Here is a 20,207-nt window from a genome sequence, read left to right on the forward strand (position 1 = left end):
CAAGTTCACTTTTTAGGGCACGTACTTGTTCCAAGACGAGATTCATGGTTAAAGAGAGCTTATCAAAATGTGAGACAGAGGAGTTCTCATCTGGAGAAGAAACACGTTTGTCAGAGCACATTTCATTATCAGAAGAGTCAAAAAGAATCTTCTTAGAGGGAAACATAACAGTCCAAACATCACTTTCTTTGCTTGAAATACTTGAGGAGGAATGATAGAAGATATAAATGAAATATTCATACAGAGGAGGAAAAACTTCATTTTAAAGGGAGTGAATATAGGGATATATTCCCAAAAAGACCTTTTACCAAAACCCTAACAGAAATTGGTTATCCCCAGAAAAAGTTAAAGAAAGACGCCGTTCACGAACAAAAATGGTTCCTGGTAGAAACAAACAGATACAGGACACCCTTAGAGATTTAACAGTAATATTTCATTACAACCCTCTTGAAAATTATGATTCTTGTATAAGATGGATAGACAAAAAGAATTATCATAAACAAGATTACAGAATGTAATCATTCCAATCTAGTGTAGGACTGGGATATTTCTTACGAGGGGATGAAGTATTTGTTATTTCTTGTTTCTGTTTTTTCTTTTGGAAAGAAGAGTTACGCACATCATTCTTTTTATTTTTAATCACAGTATTGAATACCTTGATCGTTGATTTTCGCAAACGATGCAACGTTTTAGAAATCTCTTTTGGAAAGAAAGGAGGTTTCATAGGAGATTTCTTTTTCTTCTTCTGCAAACAACGTTTAGCAGAGGAGAACTGCTTTTGATCATTAGTGCTAATAATTTTAAGATAATCCTGAGATTCACATAAGGGGACCAAAAGATTTGGTAAGTTCTTGTGGGTTTTCATATCATTCTTATTGTCAGAATGACTTGAGAATGATACACAATCAGGAGAAATTTGTTGAGACTCAATCGAAGTGGTTCAACATGTCTTGTAAAAATCACAATTGCAATTAACAACCTCCAATTTTCAATTAAGCAGTTGACATTCCAGATCTTCAATCTTTTTAATCAAAGCTTCCTTTTCCAGTTGGAATACTTCTGGAGAAGTAAGATTGTTTATCACGGAATAATCAGGACTGTTAGGAGGACAAGTGTGATTATCAGCAAAGAGATTAAGGAAACAATCACATATTTATCCTCAGGAAAATAGTCAATAGTAGCCATCCACGCTTTAGTTATCTTACTCAACTCCGTATCAGGACTTTTAGAAGTATTATGGACACTTCAAGAGCACTTGAAACCAATTTCACTAACATAGCTTTTCTGAAGTTTCTTATTCTTCTTACTGATTGACTAAACTCTCTTTTGCTCCTTATAAAATATTTCTGAAGTTGTTGTATAAATAGTGATAGAGTAGAATTAAAACAAATCTCATCCCTTTTATCAATCATGTTAGGACGTCGAGACTTTCTATCAGATGTAGCAACATGGTTGCTTAATAAATGACTTTTATCTCTTTGTTTAAGTTTAAGATCGAAAATTTTAAGTTTTACAGCAAGAGTATTTCTAGAAAGCGTATCAAGGTTAGTTCCCTCAACGATGGCATGCTTCTTAGAATCGTATGGCAGTGATTTGAGAATTTTCATCACAATGTCTTTTCAGGAATAGTCTTACCCAATGCAAAAGATGCATTAACAATTTCAGACACTTTGTGATTAAACTCATCAAATGAATCTTCATCTGACATACGAAGGTTTTCCCAATCGGAATTAAGGTTTTGAATCCTAGATTTCTTCTCACTGGTGTTACCTTCAAATATGGTTTCTAAGATATCCCAAGCATATTTAGACCTAGTGCACGTAGTCACATGGTGCTGAAGATCTAGGATAATGGCATGTATGATGGCATTCAAACCGTCGGAGTTTTGCTTTGCAACAAGTATCTCAGTAGCATCATATGCACCAATGTTTTTAGGCATGGTGGCATTTCCTACTACAACAACGGGAGCATCATAGCCATTAACAATATAAACCCATGATTGAAAATCACGCGATTGAAGAAACGCTCGCGTAACAATTTTCCACCATAAGTAATTAGAGCCATCAAAGACTGGTGGTACGTTTATAGAGATAGTACCTTTGTCCATATCAAATCGCTACAAACACAGACTTATAAGGTCTTTAACGTGTTTGCCTGCTCTGATACCAATTGAAAATGCGGGGGTCTAACAACCACACACAACAATTCGTTTCGCAATCTAAGAGGACTTACTCCAATACACTTTCTAGAGAATCAACTAGACAGTCAGACTCAATCTAGAGTAAAGTATATCAAAGAGTATAATATCTCTAACTCTTTCATTCAATCCGCAATCAGCAAATACAAATCTGCGAGCCCGATTGAATATAGAGGAGTAAACTTGAACGATATCAAAAACCAATGTTCAAGTGTCAATCAATGTAAATCAACAACCAAAAGTTGGATATTCTAATTGATTGATCTTAACGCACAACCTGTGATATTTCAATTATATAACAAAATATAACGCGGAAAGAAATAACACAGACACCAGGATTTTGTTAACGAGGAAACCGCAAATGCAGAAAAACCCCGGGACCTAGTCCAGTTTGAACACCACACTGTATTAAGCCGCTACAGACACTAGACTACTACCAATTAACTTCGGACTGGACTGTAGTTAAACCCTAATCAATCTCACACTGATCCAAGGTACAGTTGCGCTCCTTACGTCTCTGACCCCAGCAGGATACTATGCAATTGATTCTCTTAGTTGATCTCACCCACAACCAAGAGTTGCTACGACCCATAGTCGAAGACTTGATAAACAAATTTGACTCACACAGACTAGTCTATATGAATGAATAAATCTGTTTCCCACAGAAATACCCAAGAGTTTTTGTCCCATCTTTTGATAAATCAAGGTGAACAGGAACAAATTGATAAACCGGACTTATATTCCCGACGAACAACCTAGTGTTATCAATCACCTCACGATAATCTAATAATATAATGGCGAAACTAGATATTGTGAAATCACAAATGATGATATGAAGTTTGTTTGTGACTACTTTTCTATCTTGCCTATCGGAGAAATTAATCTCAAGCCAATTTTATAATTTTACTCGTACGATAGAAACAACTAGATCAGATCACACAACTACAAGAGAAGTAGTATCGGTCTGGCTTCATAATCCCAATGAAGTCTTCAAGTCGTTAGCCTACGGGGTCTCAAGAAGAAACCTAAGGTTAAAGGAGAATCGACTCTATCTATACAACTAGTATCACACAAGAGGTATGGGGATCAGGTTTCCCAGTTGTTAGAGTTCTCCTTTATATAGCTTTCAAATCAGGGTTTGCAATTCAAGTTAACTTGATAACAGAGCATTCAATAATCACCGTTAGATAAAAAACCTAATTCAACCAAGCTAATATCTTTCAACCGTTAGATTGAACTTAGCTTTTTACACACAAATGAAATGTACCCTCATTTAGGTTTATGAACCGTACCCAAACGTGTACACTCATGTTGGCTCATCAAATAGTTAACCTAAGTTAGTCACATGGTTACTCTCATATTAACCTTATTCATCTTATCCATAACTAGTTCAAATGACTCAAACGAAACTAGTTAAAGAGTTGTTCAATTGCAGAGAAGATACAATCGAAATTAAATCGGTTTGATTCACTTGAATCAATCATGAACATTATAGCTACGGTTTACAAAGATTGCATTCCTTAAGACTTAAATGTTTAAGTTCATGAACTGAGCGATTTAACAAAATAACCAGCTTAAGTATGCGTACTTAAGCAATCAGATTTGAGTTTGTTAAGTTGCCAAACTCAGCAGAAATTCTTGGTTCGAAAACTCCCGCCAGTATGCGTATGGGTACTCATACTTAAGGTGACTAGTTTAGGAGTTTGTAATTCCCTAATGCAGCAGATATTTTCGGTTCGGAAACTTCCTCTAGTATGCGTACATGTACGCATACTTAAGGTGACAAACTCCTAAACACAGCAGATGTTTTCAGTTTGAAAACCTCTACCAGTATGCGTACGTGTACGCATACTTATGTTGTCTCCTTCACCAATTTTGTATACACACAGATGCATACACTTGGTTCCCGGTTTATGGATTTATACACTAATGAGCGAACACACCGTATATGCTTATATCCAAAGATGGTTATCTCATCAACTCTTAATTTCAATCATTGAAACTTTCTTAGAGGACGTTATATAATTGTTGTTCACAAACTATTTTTCGTCAAAGCAATTTTCAAGTTATTGAAATTATTATAATGAAACATTCCAAGGAAATATCAAATGATTTTATCATACAAACCATGTTAGATGTAACTCGACAATTTTCATATGATATTATTCGGACTTTCGTCAACGAATGTAAGATGAACATGGCTAAAGCGAAAGCTTGCCAACATATATTTCGAGAAATATATAAGCGAGATGGACTCAGCTCGAAATCTCAAATGTGTATAATAGAAAACTATATCGTAACACAACGTATGTCTCAATATAGGAGATAGAGAAGAAATAGACTTTCCAAGTGATAGATGAGTTTATGTCTCCAGATACCTTTTGTTGATGAAGTTCCACAAGCTCCCCAAAGTAGTGCTTCGTCTTTAAATGATGAACGCTGAGAGATCTAAGCTCAACTACACTATCTATGTCCTAGTCCGAGACATCTATAAATAGGCTAGAAATCAAGACTTATAGTTTTGATCACCAACATTGAAAAACATGTTTGAGATAGCAACGCATGCGAGTTCGACCGAGCAATGCTCTAACAACGTTAAGACCTCATAAGTCCGTGTTTGTAGCAATCTGACTCTATATACAGAAGTGTTATCTCAAACTTCATAACACCAGTTCAGAAACACTTTTACTTGGTTCAAAGCTTGGATTCACTTGAGGATTCTCTCACATCTCTTTCATTGCCTAAATTGTGTATAACTGGGAAACCCTCCTGGACGAACAATTTGATGAACTTTCAGATGAAAGTTATTCAGATGATGAAAACGATGTTGATGAGGAAGTCTCGTAATATATCAAGCTTTTCGCCAATCTTACTAAGAAAAAAAGTCAACGTCTTGCTTGACTAAGTTTTTGACACTCCTCCATGTTAAGAAAACATGCAAGAAAATGAAAAAACTCTTTAAGGGTTATGGTTGTGGATAAAATCTGTTACAATCTCTTCTTAAAAATCGTGAAGAGGATGTGCGTTTAAAAAATTCTGGAATGTGAAAATATTCATCGTAATCTCTTTGTGTTGAAAGAAAAACTTCCAGAATCTGAAGCAAGGTGTGACTCTCAACAAAGTTGTTTCAGTGATAGAGAAAAATCTTTTCTCTCTCAAGAAAAACAATTAGAGGCTGACATAATTGCTGCTCACGATAAGGTCTAAATATTAGAAGAAAACTTGAAAAAGTTTAACTCTAGCTCAACCAAATTATCCACTATGCTGGGAGCATGTAAAAAACATTGTGATACACGAGTTGGGATATAAAGTAATATATTCTCCGAGTATTAGTAAGATTGGTGTTTCTCATGCGAATAACATTTTCTAACAAAATAACCTCATTGATAACAAAAGTGATGATCTATTTGCAGCAGCTGAAGTACCAGATAAGGCTCGTCAACCTCCAAAGACAGCTCGCATGAGATAAGGTAGTAGCATTCCATTCAGTTTCCACTATTCCGGAAACAAAGGTCACCTTGAAAGGAGATGTCGTTTTCGTCTACGGAATTAGAAAATTCATAACATTCTTGTTTGGATGTCTAAAGAAGTGATCAAAACTGTATCTCTTATTACTGGTTTTGATTGTCCAACCTTTAGATAAAGAAAGTGTTGTAATGAGCCAACCTTTGTTTGTAAAGAGAGTACAAAACCTTTTCACAAATGTAACAGTTGTCAAAGGGTTAATGTTATAAGGATAGATGACGATCATCCCAATGAAACAACTGAACTTCGAATTCGTAAGAAAATCTAAACTCAGCAATGAAACATCACCTGATTAAGAACCTCTTATAGATCAACCGAAATTATTTGCCACATTTGTTTTTCAATTCGCTTCTCCTTTAGATCAATCGAAATAATATCTTGTCCATCACTATAATTGAAACCCTAGATAAGAAAAATAGAAATCCTATATCTAGGGCTCCACTGTAGAGATAAACAATGGGGTTATAGGGAAAGTTTATTTAAGAAAAAAAAGAAGGTAGATAATGGAGCTGGTATCAGTGAGATGGTGATGCTCGAGAAGAAGAAGGAATAGAAAGAGTATGAGTGGCTGCTCTTCTTGCTCGGTGAAGAAGGAAGGGAAAAGAAGATAATGTGGTTGCGGGGGGAGTTTGGTTAGCTAAGATATACATAGGGTAGAATTATCTTTGAAGTTGAAAATATTTACTAATATATGGGCGGAAATATGAGGCCTTGTGTTACCATACACACGAACTCTTGTCATGATTTTATTTCAGCAGTTACTATTTGTAACCGGGCCTGGGCCGTTTCAAAATTAGCAACAGCAAGGGCATGTTACTAAAAATTAGTAATTGGATTTTTTGGTTGCGAATTAGTAACGGCTACATGCGCGTTACTAATCTGGGTTACTAATCTGCATGTTTGGTATAGTGAAAGATGGTTCTGCAAAAGGAAAATCTTTCAAACTCTTTATCTATGGTTGAAGAAAGTTTTGGATCGGAAGACTAAAACGTTCCTGGATGAATTCATATCAATAATCATGTATCGGAACTCAAGACCAGTATCAACAGACTCAAGCGTTAGAAAGGCGAAAACGACATCATCATCAGGTAATTCTTGTCCTTCGTCTGTTGATTCGCATGAGACTAACTTGTTCGTTCCTCAAGAAAGGAAGGGAGATAAAGTCAACACTTTTGATGAGAAAAATTCTCATCATGTGACAAATTGACTACTTTTGTTTGTGCCTCCTCCATTTAGACCATGTGAGGATGCACAAGATTCTCAAGAAGACATCTTCTTCTTGACAAAGTGGTCTTTGTTGTACTTTGGTTATTATTCTTTTGATATGTGTAAAAGGAAAAATGATCATCTTACTGTCGAGCCTTTCTTTAGTTAATATGTTCTTTTGATAATTTGAATGATCAGTATCTTTGTTGCAAACAATTAAAAGCTTCGTAAGCGCTCTTCCTTCAAACAGGCAGTTGATTTGTTTTGTTTCAATAAATCTCTTGTGCTCTAAATTTATTTATTGAGATAAGATGTTTTGCCTGAAGTTTTAAACTTGTTATTGATGATCGGTTCAAAACTTTCTTCTGGTTTAGACTCAATTGGTTTATTGGTTCTGAATATCCTTATTCATGTCCACGAACGACCCGTGATCTTGGTCCATGATCAGACGTATGGTCCAAACACTAACGTGTTTGGAAAGACCTATATGTGACCCTAGGGTTTATTCCTAAAAAAACACACACACATATATATATATATACACACACACACACACACACCATTTTTAGGGAATAGTAACAGAAATTTGTTACATCTTATGAGCAGTTACGAATTCGTAACAGGAAACTGCTGTTACAAACTGGTTGTAACATCCAGAAGCTGTTACAAAACGCGTCGGAGATTGTAACTGTCATATAGTAGTTACGAATTGTAACTAGATATGATACTACATGTGCCATCCGTGTGTTTGGGTGGTCACACCTTCATTATTTTTCCACCCTAACCAGGTAGAACTGAGGATATTTCCTTCCTAGGTCACACATGACTTAGTCATTTATCCCCTTGGTCGGACATGACTTAGTCATTCAACCCCTCCATTTCTCTCGACTTATCCAACCAAACCATTCATCCCCTTCACCTCTTTCCTCATATCTTTCAGAAGATGGTTCATCTCCTCCATTAGGGTTTTCACATGTCTTTCAGGAGATAGTTTCAGTTTGAGGGTTTCGATTTGAAGCTGAAGATGTAAGAAATCATATTTGCGTTTCATTTGTTCTTTCAGATATTCTTTTCAATTAGGGTTTCGTTAAGGTTTTGATCTGTTAATGAGATTTTCGATTAGAGTTCCGATTTTATATGAGATTTTTGTTTAGGGTTTCGATTTTATCTGAGATTTTCGATTACATTTTTGATTTTATATATGATATTCTGTTAGGGTTTCGATTAGAGGTTTGATGTTATATGAGATTTTCAATTTCATCTGATGATTTTTGGTAATTATTTTCTAGGGTTTCATTTTTTTTGTTAAATCATTAGGATTTTAGTCATCATCTTTTAGAATTGATTTTAGGGTTTAATGGATTAATGATTTCTTAGTAACATGTAGGCAAATGATGTAAGTAGTTTAATGGTTTATTCTTCAAGTTGTAGTTAACCCTCTCTTTAATTTTGGATATCAGAAGAAAAAAGTAATGCAAAGTCTACGGAAATATGAAGTCCTTTTGCAAAGATACATAGCCATGATGGAACTGGTGCAGTTTCCTCTTAAACAGGAGGCTGGACAGTGCAAAGGGTTTGGTTTTCTAGTTTGCACATGTTGAAGATGCTAGAGATGCTCTTCGTTTGAATGGCAATTATACATTGTGAGTCATGTTTCTGTTAGTTTTCTCTTATCTCATATGCCTTAGCAATAAAACTTAGGAATTATGTAATAGAATAAAACTTAGGGATTTCCTTTCAAGCTATGAATTGATTCGAATGTAGAAAGAACAAACATTATTGTTGAATGTGTGATTGAATCCGTGGGATGGATGCAATGTAAGATTTGCAGGTTAGTTTGAATTCCGACGTATTTCCGGCTGAAGATGTATTGACCATGGTCAATATTGACCAGGTCAAACTAGGAATATTTGACTGGCAGTATTTTTTTTCTTTTTCTGATGTTACTAAAAAACAAATGATTGTTCTAATCCATTTCAAGCGATCTTGTAGTAACAGCTCCAAGATGTTTCAAGCGATCTTGTAGTAACAGCTCCAAGCTGTTTCAAAATGACACGTAATAATGTCTTAGCCCTGTTATGACGTCCCAGTTACGAATAATTCGTAAGTATTGATTTCTGTTATGAAATTCCACGTAGTAATAGCTGGGCTCTGTTACAACCTGCGTTACAACCCAAATTCGTAACAACTAGTAGGCCTTTACCAAAAAAAAATGTAACGCCTCGTTTCGTAACAGAGTGTAGCTGTTACAACCTGATAAGGGCATATTTCATATATATTTAGTGTCAATTCCATGCTAGTATTTGTTGGTTTCTTGCAAATTATTTTATATTACGCTTATTTTCTTTTATTTGTGTTTTATTAGATGAATCATCCAAAAGAAGTGGAAATAGCTACAAAAGTGAAGTTCACAAATGAAGAAGGGACAAAGACCTGGTTGAACTCATTCAAATGGAGGATTTCAAGTTATCATTTTGTAGAGGACAGGAAGATGAAGTCAATGGCGAAAGAACCGCATCGTTCTGAGTTCGTTTGAAGAAGTTATGAGCAAAACAAGAACTTAGAAGACTACAAGGGCGAAATGGTCATTTTAAAGGTCAAGTGCTATTGGCACCCCCACTGTACGTTAAGGTACATTCATTCTGTTAAGGGGTGGACTGTTTCAAGGGAACTGCTAAAGACAGTCATGTCATTTAATGAGGGAGGCTGGAATTCAAATTATGTTAACGACACCCGACCTAATTACTCAAGGCTGCCATCTTCTTCTTCACTCCCATATCACGACCGGTTCAGGGAAGAGTTTTAGATGCTGCTGGTGATGCTCGTGACGTTAGAGATGGTGATGATGACTGTAGTAGCTGTTTAGAAGGGCCCGAGCAACAGAGAAGGAGGTGTTACAGTGGTTTGGTGAACAATGGATATTGCTGCCATTGATGGAGTTGAGTTGTTGATTATCGGCAGTCAAGATTGAGGGAGAATGGAGCTGGTGGTGATGGTAGTGAGAAAGTGGAGCTCGAGATGCTGGATATTTTGATGAAACAAAGAGAAGACGATGAAGATGGTGCCGCTGCTCGGGTTGTGGGCAAAACTCATTATGGAGTTGAGCTTGCCAGTGGTGGTGATTATCGGGCAATGAAGATTAATTGACCAAGCTGATGGTTATGGTTTGATGTGAATGGGACTCATGCTGTTAATGATGATCATGCTCGGTGGTTGTAGTGGGCTCGATGGCTGGTGACTGATGGATATGGAAAGCTCGAGTACAACAGAGATGAACGAGAAGTCAGGGAAGGTAGGGAGAAGGCGTGTTGCATCTGAGGTTTTGGAACCAGTTTTCTTAACCGGAAAAACCTAGCTTCTCGCTGAGATAACAACGGAGGAGATTCCCAAAGTAACTGAAAATACTTACGCGGAATGGAAACATGGGAATTCGGTACAACATCAAACATCGAGTTGGATGTATTATCAATCTAAGAGAAGACACAGCGGTTCATCTTAGTTCCGTTGGAATTGTCGGTCTCTTAGGTTTGGCGATGCCTATATAAGGCTTAGTTTCGAGAAGTAAAATACACAATTTTTGGGAGAGAAAGATACATAAAAGAAAGAGAGAGGAAAGGTTTTATTTTTATCTAGGGTTTAGGGAAAACCAAGTATTTTCTTCTTCTTTTTCCTATACATATTTTTTATGGGTTTCGGTAAATCCATGTGTAGTTAAATTTTACTGGTTTAGGATGATTTCAAAATCTTGCATAATGGAATTTTAATTCTTTTTACGAGTTTATTTTGAGTTGATTTTTCTTGTCAATTGTCTCTATTATTTTTATTGTCTAAGATTATTACTGGGTTATTCAACTGGCCATTTGAGTTAACCTAATGATAATTCTTCTACTAGTATTGGGATTGGTGATACGTGTAATAGTCACTCAATTTCATACACAAGTAGTACATCGCAAAAGCTGACAGGGGGATTATGTTAAGCAATTGTGTATAGAGATGGCACTAGTAAGCAGACCGAGCATATGTGTCTGATGCTAGGATCAACCTAATTCACAAAACGTAATACATTCGATGGGTTACACCTTGAGAGCTTATTCATGGTGGCTCAGATGGATATAATCTGGTAGTCGAGCGCTTCCGTATCCAGTGACAACAGGAATTCCGGGGATAGCAGAGCTTATTGATATTCTACTTTTGGTGATAATAGAAAATTAACAAGGAATAAACGAGTATTTTATGTTCAGTGGCGGCGAATGATTCCTTAATCATCTTTGTTTTCTTATTATCTTTTTGTTCATCTTAAAACCAATCCCCCATTTGTTATTTACTTTATTTTGCTGATCAAATAACCTATCAATTACACAGCTTTGTGAGAACGATCCTTACTACCGCTATATTACTAGTTAATTATTGAGAAATATATCTTGATTAATTTGTTGCACTTACGACACGCGTCGCAACCCTTTTGTGTAACATGTAAATTCTGTTTTTAATCGTCCAAAATGGTGTAGTGTATATATATATATATATCTAAGATAGATTTCCTGATTTCTCAGATATATGTGCGTTCTGAAACCCTATTGGGATATCATGGACTGCACGATGAATGAAAGAAATAAGGAAGATAAATTGAACATGGCAAGTTAATTGAGTTTCATGAGAATCCTCTCACCATAACCTGTTTCTTTGCATGCGATCATGAAGATAACAGACCGATCAGATGTCATCTGATTTGGTTGGAAATCTTCTTCGGGATTTTGGGGTTGTATGTGAACAACTTGCAATTGCAATAAAGAATCTTGTTTTTCTGAAGATCGAACTGAAGAAAACGACTGATGATCTTGCTTTTGTTCGATCTCTAATAGCTGAATATGTTTAAGTCTTTCAGTATGGTTTTAATTTTTTATTATGTCTGGCAAACTTATTTTTTAGAATTTATTCTTATGTTTAAGAAGGATAACTAGGGTTTGGAATAACAATTATTGTGATTACACATAGTTATTTCAATGATTTTCATCTTGCAATGTCTTTAGATTTATTTGTTTGAATTTTAAAGTTATTTGGAAGATGATTTTTGCAATATTTAATCTTTTTGATTTCATATGTTGCAATTTCTTATGAGATATATATGTGTTTACGTTCGTGAACTGTGCTTATCTCATATATGCTTAAAAGTTAAGTCTATTATGTCATTATGCAAATATTGATAAAATATATACTGAACTTTTGAATATTCTGCAGTATTGATCTTTCCCTGATCCACTTTTATACGAAAGTACTGTATATGGATTCGTAAGTTTTCTTATGTTGAGCATTTTCAATTAAATTAATCAATAAGATCCTCTTATGGTTAATGTGTTCGAGTATACTGGATACAAATCCATGTGGTTTGTTAATGTCCAAAGAAATCCTTATTTTCTTGTAAAAGTAAGGTCGCTCATGTTGTTCTCTTTGGAATGACATCAAATGGGGGAAATTTCTTAATTGAACTTGTGCTTAATTGCCATATCTTTGTAGGGAGTGCGGCTGTGGAATATTGTAGGAGTTATCTTGTATCTTTATCAACTCCTAGATGAATACACTAAGTTTCGACTATGTGAAATCATCGAAACAAAGTTGATATGTTCTCTTTTAGTCATGAAGTATCTTCTTGAAAATTTCATTATGATCCCGTAGTTTAGGTACCTTTGCCAATTTATATTGACAAAAGGGGGAGAATTATTTGGTAGTTCACACTACATACATATGGTTTACGGACCATTATGTAAGGGGGAGTGGTTTTCATTGGAAAATGAAGTATTGACTAAAGGGGAGTGATACATATCACCATAGTATTATTTCAAAGTTGTGATACAATTGAACTTTGATTATCTATAGTAATACTATGACACTGTGTAACAATGATTGAGAACATCTGTTTTCTTATTCTTATGGCTATGGATCTTCAACAACAATGATGCTGAGTTGAACACGTTCAGAATCGCTGAAGTACTTGGAGTAACGAAGAATTCAAGGAATTCAAGTAACGAAGAGCCAAGGAACTCAAGCATGATGGATGAGAAGCTACAAAGTTTATTTATTTTGTAATCCATATGTATTGATAGTTTTGTCACTAAAATTGACAAAGGGGGAGATTGTTAGAGAACTTCTCGGTCGAAATCGTAAGCGTTGATATCTCAATCTTGTTTGTCAAGTTTAGTTGATCAAAACTATATACTTGATTTCTAGTCTACTTATAGATATGTCTCGGATTAGGATAAAATGTGTAGTTGAGTTCTAGAATTCACGGCGTTCACCAATTGAAGGCGAAGATCTATCGAGGAGCTTGGAGGAACTTCATCAGCAAAAGGTATGTGAAGACTAAAACTTATCTATCACTCAGAAGTCTATTCTATTCTATATTCTAATGAGACTAAGTCGTATAGCTATATGGACTTTTACATTATACACATTTGATATTTTGAGCTGAGGTTAACTCGCTTATCTATTTCTCAAAATATGTGTTGGAAGCTTTTTGATTTCGCTATGTTCATCATATTCTTGACGATTTTAGTTGGAAAAAATTTATTTGTTGGAAATTACCTTGAACATCTTATAAGATTTGTGTGAGACAGTCATTTGATGTTAGCTTGGGAAGTTTCGTATTGATCATTAGATCACTTGAAAAGTACTTGAAGCTAATGGTACGTTAGAGACTACCATTTTCATCTTCTAAGGATGTTTCAATGATTGAAATGAGAGTTTAGAACGATTACCCATGTATGGATACAACCCGGTATGCATACCTAGTACGCGAACTGCATTATGATGATTCATGTCCGGAACTCTTGTTTGAGTACCTAGTATGAGAACGAGTTTAACTAAGTTGGGTCAGGAACCTTTGTTCGCGAACCTGGTTTGCGAACGGCTTGACTAGGCCAAGGTCCGGAGCTGCTGTTCGCGTACGTGGTTGGCGAACACATTGGTGAAGTTCTAGAATCGGTCATGTATGATTCTTATACTCATGAACTAAAACATTTATGATCTAAGGAATGCAATCTTTGCAAACCATGGATTAACGTTCATGAATCGATTCTTATGTAAGTACTTTGTACGATTACGAATCAAATCGATTTCGACTCAATTTGTTCATGTATATTTCTATGGGATAGTTTGAACAAATCTATTTGAAACACAATTAGATTCATTTGATTATTTTTCATGATTGATTGATCTTCATATTTGATCTAGAAGTGTTATACGAATACGTCTAAGACAAAAGTGTTCGTATGGATAACTTCGATTAACTGTTATTGAGCCAACTAAATATACACGTTTAGGTACGGTAACCCATATCTGAATGAAGGTATATTTTTTTGTGTGTAACAAGCTAAGACCATCTAACAGTGGAGATTGATTGCTTTATTTCTAAGCAGACTTAGCTTGAATCTTAAATCAGGTTTTCACCTAACAGTGAATATTGAATGCTTTGTTACTAAGCTATGTTAGCTTTGATTGAAAGTAACCCCGATTTGAAAGACTATATAAGGGAGAACTCTAGCAAAGGGAAAACCTAATCCCACACTTCTGTGTGTTCCTAGTTGCGTACTAGAGTCGATTCTCCTTTAACCTAAGTTTTTCCAAAACCATTATTAGGTTAACGACTTGAAGACTTCATCGGGATTCATGAACTCAGATCCAACTATTTTCTCTGTAGTGTGTGTTCTGATCTTACTTGTTCTATCTTATTGAATTTTATCTTCTCTAAGATTTACTCGAGATTTATCTCCGATAGGTTAGATATAAAGAGTAATCACAAAATTTCTTCGTCTCAGACTCTTGTGATTCCGCGATAACTTTTACTGTTAATCAGTTGGGTTATTGTTGGGTGACTAATATTTTTCTAGGCCGCTCTTCAGGAGTATAAGACCGGATTATTAATTGGTTCCTGTTCTCCTTGATTTTATCAAAAGACGGAACAAAAACATAATAAAGAATAACAACTCTTAGTTGTGGGTGAGATCAGCTAAGGGAATCAAGTGCGCAGAATCCGACGTGGTTCTAGAGGCGTAAGGAACGCGACTGTACCTTAACCAGTGTGAGACTTGGTTAGGGCTCAACTATATTCTAGTTAGAAGTTAACTTGTAGTAGCGTCTTAATACAGTATGGTGTTCAATCCAGACTAGGTCGCGGGGTTTTTCTGTATTTGCGGTTTCCTCGTTAACAAAATTTCTGGTTTATGTGTTATTTATTTTTCGCATTATATTTTAATATAATTGAAATATCACAGGTTGTGCATAGTTCAATCAGTTGGTAAATCCGACCTTGTATGTTGGATAGTACTTGATTGACACCTGGGCATTGGTCTTTGGTACCGTCCAAGTTATTTCTCATATCAATCAAGCTCGCGGATTTATATCAGTTTGATTTATTTTGAAAAGCTTGGTAATGTCTTAACAAGTTTGGGTCCTGGGGATTCCATTTTTATTGCAATATCATTCTCTCGCAATGCTTAACTTGGCTAACTTGGTTGTGGAGGTTCAGATTGCTTACCTCAGATGAAACTAGCTCAAGAAAGGGGTTTCCGCTAATGAGAACTCTGCAACCAGTGAATCTGATTTGAAAAGACTATCAAGAGACTTGCAATTGATCTCAAAAAATCTTCTGAAGATGGTTTGTTGAGGCTTTAAAGAATCAGACCATACATCTCGTCTTTACTGCACATCCTACTTAGTCAGTCTAAAGATAGTTCCTTAAGAAGCATGGAAGGTTAGCCTCTCTCTCTCTCCAGTTTTGTTTTCTTTTGTTTAATGAAATATTCTTTCCCTCTGAAAGCTTGGTTAAGCTCACTTGTTTTCGTAGTTTATATATATGCCAGTCCTTTTGTTTAGGTTTCCTCATAATTTGTAATTGTTTGGTGCAGTTGTACGCATCACTTCTGATGGCAAGCAAGAGCTTGCTGAAGCTCTTCAGAGAGACAAGTGTATGTTTTTTCTTTTCTTGCAAAGGCCTTACTTGAATTTGACATCCGTATGAAGCCTAGTGTGACCCCAAATTTATTAAACGCTTACTTCATTTGAGCACTTCCATTTAGTACTTGAGATTTTTAGCGATAAGTGCTGGATTGTCTGGGATTAAAATCATTAGATGCTTTTTCCATTGAAATCTGAATACATTAAGGATAATGTCTGATCCTCTTCTAAAAGTCACCATTTGTCATGTAATATGCACGAAACAACAGCATGAGCAAGAGAATAGATGTGAAAAACAACGACTCTTGAACGAAGAAAGACAAAATAGGATTGTACTCCATGATAAAGTATACAGAGGATTAACACATTTGGATACACATCCAGAAGTTGCTTTTTGACTTCTGGAAACAAAAAAGTCAGAAGTTAGTTTGGATAAACAAATTCAGAATGACTTTTAACCTTTTGTGAAAAAAAATGTTTTTGCTTCTGACTTCTGGAGAACCAGAAGTCAAAAGCAGATTTGTATCCGAACACGCTAGTGTTTTTGCTTCTCCAGAAGCATAATAAGTCAATATCAGAAGTCAGAGGCAAAACTTTTTGCTTCAAAAAAAATTAATGGCTTTTTTCTTATAAAAATCATTATGAAATTGTGTTCCCAAACTAACTTTCGACTTTTTTGCTTATAGAAATCAAAAATAACTTTTAGAAGTAGCTTTTCGACTTCTCGAAATCAAAAAACAAGAAATTAATTTAGACGTAAAATTTCAGAAAAATCAGAAACTTCAAAAAACGAAAAAAGTCAACTTTTTGCGAAGCAAAATATGTTCGCTCCTGACTTCTGCTTCTGCTTCAGGCCCTTCAGAAGCACTTCTCCAGCTTCTGGTGGTGGCCCAAATTATTCCGCTGAGTGCTGAAACCGTCTCATTCTCAGTCATCCAAATCCAATAAATCAGTCACGTCTCCAGTTCCTAATTGAAACCCTAACTACTCTCACTGTGAAGTATTCCCATTTCTCCTTGTTTCCATGGGGAAGTTTGAATCGATTCCATCGGAGATCATTTCAGATATATTAAATCTTCAACCCACTGAGTCCATTCTAGAGTGCAAAAGAGTATCAAAACTATGGAGAAATATCGTTCATCATCCATCTTTTTCTCGATCGCACTTACTAAATCTCCTTAGCAATCTCGATTCTTCTGGTGGTAAGTTTAGTTTTTTATTCTTGATGGCTGATCTACATAATTATACACCTTCTGCATTCGAACATCCTTATTATATAGAATATGACGAGACTTCTGCTAAGAAATCATCTCAAAAAGTAACAACATTCAACTTGTACCCTCCGTTTGATTATTACCAAAATATCATTGGTTCCTGCAATGGGTTGATTTGTCTAGATGGTTTAAAGGATGAGTGTCTGATTGTTTATGTTTGTTGTATCTGTAATCCCATCACTAGAGAATGTGTTTTTCTTCCAAAAATTGAGAATTCAGATTATGATAATCATGTTTTCTTGGTCGGATTTGGTTACATTTGCTCAACTAATGAGTACAAGGTCGTTAGAGCTTATAGATTAAAAGAAGAACCCAAATTTGTACAATTTGTGGTTTATACTCTTGGCAGTGGCAAGGGATGGAGAAGTGTAGGGAAGAAAATCGGCATTGGTATGAAATTGTTTACCAGGTTACGTGGTGTGTTTGCAAATGGATCTGATTATTGGAATCTTGGAAAGGGGAAAATTGTTGCTTTTGATCTGGTTGAAGAATTTTTTGTTAAATTACCTCGATTTTCTCCAGGTTCTTTGGATTTCAGACTCGGGGTATTGGAGGATTATCTATGTATCACACACAAAACTGGTGCCAAAAGTGCTGACATTTGGTTATTCAAACAGAAGAATGATAATTCATTTAGTTGGAGTAAAGAGTTCAGTTTAATCAATACAAGTTCATACAATGTTCCGCTTGGCCTTACAAGTAGTGGTACAGTTTTATGCCACGACTCGAGTACGAAATTCTTGCGTCATGACCTAAAATCTTCTTCTTCCAAGAAGCTTTTGGATTTTGGTAAGCAAATCTATCAAGCGATCCCTCATATGAACACTTTGGTTTCGTTGAAAGCATTAGGAGAAGAGGACACAAAAACAATGGAATCTGGTGAAAATGTAGTACAAAAAGCAGAACCCAAGATGACTTTGCACTTCAGTAAAACAGTAAGATGGACACATCCGCATTGACATCATTTTTCAGTTTAGGATGTGTACTTGGATGAGTCCATTATTTGCAGATAATTGTTAGTGTGTTACCTTGGTGTGGATATTTAGCTTGGCTACTTTTGCATCTCTTTCTGACATCGTTTACTTGGATCAAGGTGATGCATATAGTAACGAATTTTGTTCAAGGAAAGAGGCTAACAGTAGATGGTTCCATCCACTGGTTGATGTCGGGGATCCAACTCATAACCTTTAAATTTAATCATCCACTGGTTTCCATCCTAATCCCTGCTTGATAAACTAAGGCAGTAAAAGATTTTTGAATCCTATCTTGTATTTGCGATTTTTCGTTTAACATTGAGAACCTTTTCTTTCTTATATTGCAATCGGATTGAACTTTGTATCCTACTTGTTTAAACTTTTGTTAGTTATCATCTGTTATCTTGTGAGTTCTTTTGCTCCCTAATCGTCAGTAATTGCGAATGATCAGTTTGTGGACTTTAAAATCCGAAGTCTATAAGAAAAGCTTAGCATATGGACTGTTATTATGTCTGTTTTCAGGATAATAATCATCGAGTTCTACAGCCTTTTTAGAATAGATGGTTTTCGTTAGTGAAACTGGTAGAGAAACTGCTAGCTATAACAGGCTTACTGAATTCGTCACAACCTACAGTATCAGTCGCTGCTTTATGGAAGCCAAAAAGGGGCCAGAATAGTGAGGGATACGATCGTTGCTCTGTAACGAGATGATTTAATACCATCAGTTGATATCGTTTTGCAAACTCTGCACCAAAAACTGCTAGAAAGGTTATTATAATTAACCAAAATAGCCGAGGAATTTGATGTGACCTATTTGGTTTTTGGTATTTACATTTTGTCCAGTGTTAGTGTTTGGTCTAACTTTAGTTCAACTTAGGATTTAGTACTTGGAAATAACGTTGACCTTCATTGATCCGTTAAATTTTGACTTCTGTTTACTAATTATTTAAAAATAATAAATAAATTTATTTTAGTTAACATCGTTTACATAGCCGTCAGCTGAGAAGCCCAATTGATGTTCTCTGGCAAATGAAAACTCCAACCAAGCTGATTTAGATTGAAACTTAATGGACAGGCACCACCATCACCAAACTACGAATTAAGACCACCACCAAGCTATAAAGATCAACACCACCCAATATTTTTCATCATTCAAAATAGCTACCACGACCCATAGTACTTTATAAGGTTCATCATCATTCAAAAAATCAGAATTGAGGAAACAAAGATAAACTCTCTAATTGCAATTGATAATGAAAATTCAATACAATTAGGGGAAATTGAGTACAACCCTAACAAACCCAATTCACAAACCACAACAACAGATTCGACAGAAACCCAATTTTTAGAACTTGAGTGAAACCGTAACAAATTCGCACATCAATAATTGATCATCAAGATCCAATACATGAACAAAATCAACATTCTTTGTTACTGAAATTAGGGAAACAAAAAATAAAGAACAACAAGATTCACTAGATTCACCGTACTCTTCTAAACCTAAATTAGATCAGTGAATCTGCAACAAGAACTAATCATTTCTTCTCCTTTTTATCAAAATCAGCCATTGAAACGCTGTAAAATCCCTACTGAAACCCCTAATTAAACTCCTATGCAATTTTATGAAGAACCCAAACTGATACCCAAAGAAGAATCAATACCCTAGCTTAACAAAATTTTATTGCAACTAAATCCTAATCATCTTTGCAAAAACGATTACATAGCCTCTATTTGGTTTCTTCTTTCAGAATCTTCAAAAATCAAACCCTAGATTCTAAATCTCTGCCACAATAGTGTTCTTCATCATTTGATGCAATTGATGCAAAGCTGATATGTCTATACGATGGGTTTCACCAAAAAGAAGAAAAAAAATTTACAGGGGAAAAGAAAGAGATCAAATAGAGAGGTGATAGCCAGGGGCGGAGCCAAGTGTTGACTAACCCTGGCTCTAGCCCCCTCAAAAATTAACAAAACCAGATTAAAGCCCTTAGTTTTATCACGTATTTTATAATTAGTCCACCTGATGTTAACATTTAGTCCCCAAAATTTAAGTAAGTTCATTTTTAGTCCCCTCATTCTCAA

At 35.5% G+C, this 20,207-nt stretch overlaps 1 protein-coding gene across 1 annotated transcript; it reads left to right on the plus strand.

Moving 5' to 3' along the window:
- The first annotated feature begins 17,102 nt into the window (after window positions 1-17,102).
- On the plus strand, window positions 17,103-18,110 carry LOC113305127 (F-box protein At3g07870-like). Its single transcript, XM_026554228.1, has one exon. It carries the CDS (start codon window positions 17,103-17,105, stop codon window positions 18,108-18,110), a length of 1,008 nt encoding a protein of 335 aa, XP_026410013.1.
- Window positions 18,111-20,207: the final 2,097 nt, after the last annotated feature.

This window comes from Papaver somniferum, chromosome 8 (genome assembly GCF_003573695.1).
Source record: "Papaver somniferum cultivar HN1 chromosome 8, ASM357369v1, whole genome shotgun sequence".
Classification (NCBI taxonomy): Eukaryota; Viridiplantae; Streptophyta; class Magnoliopsida; order Ranunculales; family Papaveraceae; genus Papaver; species Papaver somniferum.

Bases quoted from the DNA above. Each gene is read 5' to 3' on its own strand.
- LOC113305127 (XM_026554228.1), top strand. From the start codon at position 17,103: ATGGCTGATCTACATAATTATACACCTTCTGCATTCGAACATCCTTAT.